Genomic DNA, 9,176 nt, shown 5'->3' with positions numbered 1-9,176 from the left:
TTGCCTTCAGACTTCTCCAGATTTCCAATTCTTCTTGTCTATAATATTTCTTTGGAACCTAAAAATACACAGAGAAATTGTCAAATAAGAACAGATGAGAAAGTACAGCTAAATACCTTCTTGAATTTGCATAAAAACTTAATTACATATTAATTTTCATTAAAATTATGCAGAGCAACCCAACCCAGTTTGAAACAGTCACCAATATGGAAGACCCCTCTTAAGGTTTGACCCTTTGAAATGAAGCCAGTGCTCAAAAAATCCCCCTCCTCATCACTATTCACAGTAATCTCAGTGCTCATCTCATTGTATAACATTGACTGCTGGAATCTATCAATGTTTCTCATTTCAGACTAACTAGTTCAGGCCACAGTAATGATTTTCCCAACTGCCCCAAAATAAATTAATTTCTATGAATTTAGAGGCAGAATTACACAATTCACATTAAATGCAAGAGGGGTATGTTTTATTTTTCAATTATTTAAATTTCACCCATACTTACTGCCCTTTTTTTGGCTCACACGCTATGTTATAATAAGACAGACATTTAGTTTGTATCTCTAATGGTGAGCTCTCTGTGAGCCGCTGGAGGAGGCACAAAGGTACCCACTGGAAGCAAAACAAAGGGGGTCGAACCTACACTAGTCATACACCCCCTAGTGGCTTATCACAGAAAATGCAAGAAGTAAGCAATCGGCCCAGTTCTTCAGTTGACAAAGGAACATAAAATGAGAAGCAAATCCAATTTATTTTATGGGAGAAATTCTTTATTTTGCAACTTTGCAAAAATAAATTCAGAGAAACAATCTTCATGCATAATTTTATCAAAGCAGGATAAATGTATAACAGCGGCACAAAAGGCTCAGTTGCGCTCTGTCCTAAATTCTGCAGGGCCAATTTTCTCTTTGGATTTGTCACCTGTTCCAGGCACTGTAGAACTCTGCAAGCTTAGCTTACATTTCTTTTGAAAAGTCCCTGGAATGTTATCTTTTAAGTAATTTTGGAATTTCAACTCACCTTTTCATGTGAAACTTCTAAGTACATATCTATTGCAATAATATAAACATAATAGTTAAAAAGAATTTTCTTAAAGTGGTGACAGCTGCAGTTAGTACCACAATGCACTTTGCTGCTCTCATTTTAAATGTACTGTAACCTAGTTGTTGTGGGATTGGACTAATCATCTAAAGGTGATGAGTTCATAAATTTAGTAACTTATAGACTTATCATCGAAAAATAATAAAATCTGTTTAAGTTGTCATAAAAATTCCAATGATTCAAAGAAGTGAACCTGTTACTCGTAATTGGTTTGATTTACACATGATCCCCATCCAAACTATGTGGTTGACTGTTGGGGAATAAATTAAATATTTGTTAGAGGATAGATTTTGTGTCCCGATCTCACACGCCTGCTCTTGTTGGATGCCAATTTGACCTTTAAATGAGCAGCATGCCTATCTGAAACAGGAAATGCCTTGCTGATGTAAAATGAACTATGTGGAAACAAGTAGCAATAAAGCTTCATAGTTTTTACTGGCTATGGATCACAACACAGCATCATTTGGCATTTTGTTGTTGTTGTACTCATTAGTTATTGAAGAAAAAGTCTAAAAACTGCTGTGGAGAAGCAACTTTCAAAAAGTGCTCATTCCACCATCAATTATGCAGCTACTACCTAAGGGGACTACAGCAAAGATAATGGATGTTGACTTTGGGTCTTTTCTCTGTTGCAGAGGGAAGGGCTAATCTACAAAGTAAAATGATGTGGAGATGCCGGCGTTGGACTGGGGTGAGCACAGTAAGAAGTCTTACAACACCAGGTTAAAGTCCAACAGGTTTGTTTCAAACACGAGCTTTCGGAGCACTGCTCCTTCCTCAGGTGAGCTCCTTCCTCAGGAAGGAGCAGTGCTCCGAAAGCTAGGGTTTGAAACAAATATGTTGGACTTTAACCTGGTGTTGTAAGACTTCTTACTGTACAAAGTAAAAGGAAGCTTTTGACTGCCCCTTTTTGATCCTCTGTTTGGAGAGGGGAATTGACAGACAACCATCTTCTGATGTTCCTCTAAATTCTTCAAGAGCATGAGGCTAAGGTTGGAGGCTGGGAATACTCCTCCTTCCCTTAGCCTGTAATGCAATGATGCAGGAGGGCATTCCTGGGGGAAATACTGCAGCAATGTAAACAGGGTGGAGACACAGATGAAACTTCATTTGCATCGCGCTATTTGAAAGCCACAATATGAAGACTGCGTTGGTTCTCCAGAAACAGATAATGCTGACAGCCATTACCTGCGCAGCATTCCTCATTGATGCCATGGGAGGAATAATAATAATAATGCATTCGTATTTCCCCCTTAAACGGGTCTCTGGTCCTTTTTCTCTTCTGTGAACATTCCACAATTGCAATTGAAAGAAATATTGCCCTTAATACGTTGGCTGACAAGCTAAGGAATACTATTCATTTCAGATTTAATACAGTTTTCACTAGCGATAATACAGTTTTGTCAATTTTGAGAATACAATTTTCAATATCTTTTAGTCTGTGTGATAAAACATAATTGTTTTAATCTTACAAGCTGCAATATCAACTGTACAGTTTTCATTTTATAGTTAGTTTCATTGTGTAAAAAAAAATGTTTTGCTCATCATAATGAAACCTCCTGTACTCAAATCAAGAAAATGCAAGGCTGAGTCAGAGAGCAGAAGAAGATAAATTTAATTAAATCATAATTTTTAAGGACATTTTCTATGAGTAAGATGCCATACAAAACAAATTATGACTGAAAGCAAAATAATAAACTATTGATCTCGGAGACTGCACACTGGAATTGAATCCTGCAATAGAGTAGCTTTTCCAGTACATCCCAAGAACTCCAGCAAATCATCATTTTTTTTATTACATCTGGAGTTAAATTTATTTCAAGAACAAGAAATCCTTTTACTGGTTTAGGCAGATGAAAGGCAGTGAAGTAGTGAAAGGTATTGCCTTCTAAGATCAATTAACAAGTAATGATGAAAACCTTTTGCACCCAATGGTTCACAGTCACTAACGTTTAATATTTCAGTCTAATGGTGTAATAAATCTATATACAGTGGAGTTTTTTACAGCTAAATCATATTTTCTATAATAATAGTTCCAGTATTTCAGGAATTGACTGATACATTGAGGGAAATTATTAAGTCTGTACCAGTGATGTACACCCTCAAAATACTGTAATCCTGAGAACTTGATTTACTTAAAGCTTTTAAGCTTGAGGGTACTGGGCTTGCTTTGCAAAAAAAAAAAATGATTGCAATAATTCATTTAACTTTAAAAAGTTTGTCAGCAATGGTGAGGCTAGAGTTGGAATTAGAAGTATGATTGCAAAGAGCTAAAGGTACTCAGTTTATGACTGTACACCTTAACTGTACATTCTCTGTAGCTAAACTTGATCACTTTAATGTAATATAAGTTATCAACATCCTTTTGTCAATTATCTTCCGAATTAATCAAGAAGGTACCAAATTTGTCTTGTGCCTTGTTGTGTTTAGTGACCTTGCCACTGCAATGATGCACACAGAACAGTTGATGACTTAACTAGAATAATGATTTATCGATGAACACGTGGAAAGATAACAAACCGAATACTGTACAGACTAGGTTACTACATGAGCTCCGTGAACTCTCCTGGAACTACCCAATGTGTGACTGTCCTATTGTACACCTTACTACTAACTGGAGAGTGTCCCACATCACGTGACCGATGTCTGACGCCACCAACTGGTTGGAGGTCGCATTGCTAACTATGTACAATACTATTTACAGGCATCTCACCACATTCCTTTCCATATGATTGAGACCAATATCTCTCCTTTAGTAACAAACAAACCAACAAACTTGCATTTATATAGTGCCATCCTAGTAGAGAACTCCCATATCTGCTGGTGTTCAGAGGAGTAAGAGATAACTTGATTGAAACATATACGTTCCTGAGGGGTCTTGACAGGGTCGATGGGGAGAGATTATTTCTGCTTGTGGCAGAATCAAGAACTAGGGGTCAATGTTTAAAAATAAGGGGTTGTCCATTTAAAACAAAGATGAGGCAAAGTTTTTTTCTTTCAAATGATTGGGAATCTTTGGAACTCTCTTCCTGAAAAAGCATTAGAAGCAGAGTCTTTGAATATCTTTAAGGCAGAGGTGGATTAATTCTTGGTAAGCAAGGTGGTAAACTATCGGGAGGTAGGCGGGATGCAGATTTGAGGTTACTATCAGATCAGTCATGATCTTATTAAATAGCAGAGCAGGCACACTCCTACTTCTTCATCATACGTCCCTCAGTATTGCACTGACGGGTTAGTCTAGATTATGTGCTCAGTGCTTGGATTAGAACCTGGAACCATAACCTTCTTGTTTTTAAAATATTTTATTCAAGGCATTTTCATGTAATAAACAAAAGCAGAAAAAAATCATACAACATTATAAGTTACCAACGCCCACTCCACGGCCATCTGCCCCAATATCGCCTTTTCCCATCCTACCTTCCACATTTTAACTCCCTTACACTGTCCCCACCCCCGCCCCCCATTTGCTGACTCCTCAATGCTCCTCAAAGAAGTTGATAAATGGCTTCCACCTCCGAGCAACCCCCTCAGGTCAAACTTTTTTTACCCAATTCATTTTTGCCAATTAAGGGACAATTTATTTTTTAGCATAGCGAATCCACCTACATAGAACAGTACAGCACAGAACAGGCCCTTCGGCCCTCGATGTTGTGCCGAGCAATGATCACCCTACTCAAACCCACGTATCCACCCTATACCCGTAACCCAAACAACCCCCCCTTAACCTTACTTTTTAGGACACTACGGGCAATTTAGCATGGCCAATCCACCTAACCCGCACATCTTTGGACTGTGGGAGGAAACCGGAGCACCCGGAGGAAACCCACGCACACACGGGGAGAATGTGCAAACTCCACAAGGACAGTGACCCACAGCCGGGATCGAACCTGGGACCTCGGCGCCCTATGGTAGCAATGCAAACCACTGCGCCACCGTGCTGCCCCCTCAGGTGAAACTTGACCTTCTCCAGCTTTAGGAATTCAACCAGTTCGCTCACACACACCCTCACATTCGGCGGCTCCCAGTACCTCCATCCAAGCAAGATCCATCTCCGGGCTATCAGGGAGGCAAAGGCCAAAACATCAGCCTCTCTCACTCCCTGGACTACAGGGTCTTCCGGTACTCCTCTGGACTTGGGGCCACCTTCACCCCCAGCAGCTCAGACATTGGGCGAAATTCTCCGCAACGGCCGCTCCTCGCCCCCTATTCTCCCCCCCCCCCCCTCTCCCCGGGGGCTAGGAGCAGCGTTGGGAGAAACTCGGCAAGCCGAGAATGACGTGGCCGGCGGCGCCTAAGTGACGTCAGCCACGCATGCGCAGTTTGGCCGGCGAAAACCCGTGCATGCGCGGTTGCCGTCTTCCCCTCTGCTGCCCCGCAAGACGTGGAGGCTTAATCTTGCGGGGCGGCGGAGGGGAAAGAGTGCATCTCTCAGAGACGCAGGACCGACGATCGTGGGCACCGATCGCGGGCCAGTCCCCTCACGAGCACGCCCGTGGTGCTCGTTCTTCTCTCCGCCCCCCACAGGCCCCACACTTAACTGTCGCGCGCTGTTCATGCCGGCAGCGACCAGGTGTGGTTGCCGCCAGCGTGAACAGGTCGGGATCGTCAGGCCGCTCGGCCCATCCGGGGGGGTGGGGGGGTGGGAGAATCGCGGGGGGTGTCAGAGCGGCCCTCCCGCGATTCTCCCACCCGGCCGGGTGAGCGAAGAATCGCACCCATTACGTCCACAAACCCCTGCCAGAACCTCTTCAGTTTTGGACATGCCCAAAACATATGGACGTGATTCGCAGGACTCCCCGCGCACCGCCCACATCTGTCCTCTACCCCCTCAAAAAACCTTCTCATCCTATGTTACCGTCATATGTGCTCTATAAATTACTTTAAACTGAATGAGGCTTAGCCTCACACACGGTGAGGACGCATTCACCCTCCGCAGGGCCTCAGCCCTGGTCCTGGCCTCAACCTCCCCTCCCAGCTGTATATCCCCCACCAGGGTCCCACCCAGTCCATCAACTCCTTGCAGACCTCGGACATCTTCCCTTCCCCTATCTCCTCCTTCGACTGTACCTTATCCTGCAACCCCAGAGGCGGTAGCCCAGGAAAGGACGGCCCCTCTCTTTTCATAAAATCCCAGACCTGCAGGTACCTAAAACCGCTCCCCTGGTCAACTTGAATTCTTCCTTCAGGTCTTCCAGCTTTGCGAATATGCCCCCTGTAAAGAGATCACTGGATCGCTCAATCCTTACCTGCCGCCACTCCTGAAACCTCACATCCAGCACCCCCCCAGGTGCAAACCTATGGTTGTCACACTGAGGAACTCTCCAATCCCAAATGCTGCCTCCACTGCCCCTCACCCTTAAGCCCGACACAACCATTGGGCTCATGGAGTGTCTGGCCAGCGAGAACATTTGAAGCACTGTCAACAACACCCTTAAGCTCGTCCCCTACACAAAGCCACCTCCATTTTCCCCAACGCTGACCCCTCCCCAATTACACATTTCCTGACCCTGGCAATATTCACTGCCCAGTTCGGCAACGCCAGCACACCACCCCCCCTGCTCCTCAACCCAGCACCAGAAAAGCCCTCCTGACCCATGGGGTCTTCCCCGCCCATACGAGCCCATTGATCCACGCATTGACATTCTTAAAGAACGCCTTTGGGATGAGGATTGGGAGGTTCTAAAACACAAACTGAAATCTTGCCAGCACCGCCATTTTTAATGTCTGCACCTCTCCCACCAGCGATAATGGCAGCACATACCACCTCTTAAAGCCCTTCTTCATCTGCTCCACCACCCGAGTCACGTTCAGCTTGTGCAGCTGCGCCCAATCCCGTGTTACCTGGATGCCCAAGTATCTAAAGCTCGCTCCACCACTTTGAACGGCAGCTCCTCTAATCTCCTCTCCTGCCCTTTAGTCTCAGTCAGGAATACCCCGTCCTTTCCCATATTCAGTTCTACCCAGAGAACCAGCCAAATTCCTCCAAGATCGCCATAATGTCCCTAATACCACACAATGGATCCAAAATGTATAACAGCAGGTCACCCGTGTACAGCGAGGCCCTATGCTCAGTGCCCTCCCACACAATCCCTCTCCAATCCCCGACACCCTAAGCACCATTGCCAGCGACTCTATTGCCAAAGCAAAGAGCAATGGGGTGAGTGGGCAATCCTACCTCATCCCATGATGCAGCCCAAAATATCCCAAACTCACTCGGTTCATCCACACACTTGCGACCACTGCCTTGTACAGCAGCTGGACCCAGTCCACAAACCCCTGCCCAAACTCACACCCCCCCCAGCACCTCCCACAGATATTCCCACTCCACCTGGTCAAAGGCCTTCTCCACATCCATCGCTACCCCACCTCCACCTCCTGCCCCTCCGGAGGCATCATGATTACATTGAGTTGCGTTCTCAAATTCGCCAACAACTACCTCCCTTTTACGAAACCAGTTTGATCCTCGCCGATCACCCCCGGGACGCAGTCCTCGCTTCGCGAAGCCAACACTTTTAGCAACAACTTGGTGCCTATGCTCAATAACGATATAGGGCGATGTGACCGACACTGCTCCGGATCCTTGCCCTTTTTCAATATCAGGGAGATGGAAGCCTGCAATGGTTTAAGGGGGAAATCCCCCAGCAGACCTCACCCCCCCCCCCCCCCCCCCCCCCCGACCCCCCGAAAGGTTTTACAAAACTCCACCGGAAACCCGTCCGGACCCTCGGCCTTCCCTGCCTGCATCACCAGCATACACTTCATCACTTCCCTCAACCTGATTGGGGCCCCCAATCCCTGAATCAACTCCTCCTCTACCTTGGGATACTCCACCCCATCCAGTAACCGTTACGTTCCCTCCACCCCCGACCGGGGGCTCTGACTCATATAATCGCCTGCAAAATGCCTCAAACATGCCGTTCATCCCTTCCGGGACCAATACCATCCTACCCTTATTGTCCTTTGCTGTGCCAATCTCCCTTGCCACCTCTTGCTTCCTCAGCTGGTGGGTCAGCATCCTTCTTGCCTGCTCACCGCATTCATATACTGCCCGTCTAGCCCTCCGTAATTGTCCCACTGTCTTTCACATCGATACTAACCCGAACTCTATCTGGAGGCTCTGCCTCTCCTTCACAGCCCAGTCTCCGGGGCCTCCAAATACCTTCTGTCCACCCTCAGGATCTCATCTACCAGTTTTGCCATCTCCAGCTGCTCTGCCTTCTCCCTATGCACCTGAATTGAGATAAACTCCCTCCGAACCAGACTTGAGCACCTCCCACAGCATAGCGAACACGACCTCACCCGTAACATTTAGCTCCACGTACCCCAAGGGGGCAGCCCTCACCCCGTGCACAGCTCCTCATTCGTCAACAGCCCCACATCCAATCTCCACTGCCAGCGCTGTGGACCCCCACCCCCAATCCACTCGAAAGTCCACCCAGTGCGGTGCATGGTCAGAGACCATGGGCGGGATTCTCCGACCCCCCGCCGGGTCGGAGAATCGCCGGGGGGCATGAATCCCGCCCCTGCCGGCTGCCGAATTCTCTGGCGGCGGAGATTTGGCGGGGGTGGGAATTGCGCCGCGCCGGTCGACGACCGCTTGCAGCGGTCCCCCCGGCGATTCTCCGACCCACGATGGGCCGAAGTCTCGCTCGTTCTATGCAGGTCCCGCCGGCGTAAATTGGACTAGGTCCCTTACCGGCAGAACCCGATGGCGCGGGCGGGCTTCAGGGTCCTGGGGGGGGGGGGGGGGGGGGGGGGGGGGGGGGCATGGGGCGATCTGGCCCCGGGGGGTGCCCCAACAGTGGCCTGGCCCGCGATCGGGGCCCACCGATCTGCGGGCGAGCCTGTGCCGTGGGGGCACTCTTTTCCTACGTGCCGGCCGTGTCAGCCTCCGTGATGGCCGATGCGTAGGTGAACCCCCCCCTGCACATGCGCGGGGATGATGTCAGCAGCTGCTGATGCTCCCGTACATGTGTGGACCCACGTCAGCCAGCGGAGTCCCTTCGGCCCCGGCTGGCCTGGCGCTAAAGGCCTTCCACAGCGGTCGGCGGGGCGCAAACCACTCCGGCACTGGCCTA

General features: G+C 47.8%; 1 protein-coding gene across 1 annotated transcript in view; it reads right to left on the bottom strand.

Moving 5' to 3' along the window:
• Window positions 1-6: 6 nt before the first annotated feature.
• The window catches only part of LOC119962310, a 48,441-nt gene continuing 39,271 nt past the window's right edge, over window positions 7-9,176 (bottom strand). The window contains exons 7-8 of the mRNA XM_038790295.1: window positions 6,940-7,100; window positions 7-58 (exon numbers count right to left, since the gene is read on the bottom strand). Of these exons, the coding sequence (XP_038646223.1) occupies window positions 7-58; window positions 6,940-7,100 (213 nt within the window). The remainder of the gene's footprint in view (window positions 59-6,939; window positions 7,101-9,176) is intronic.

This window comes from Scyliorhinus canicula, chromosome 2, assembly GCF_902713615.1.
Source record: "Scyliorhinus canicula chromosome 2, sScyCan1.1, whole genome shotgun sequence".
Classification (NCBI taxonomy): Eukaryota; Metazoa; Chordata; class Chondrichthyes; order Carcharhiniformes; family Scyliorhinidae; genus Scyliorhinus; species Scyliorhinus canicula.
Note: the sequence above shows the minus strand (reverse complement) of the source record. Positions and strands in the feature narration are given on the sequence as shown.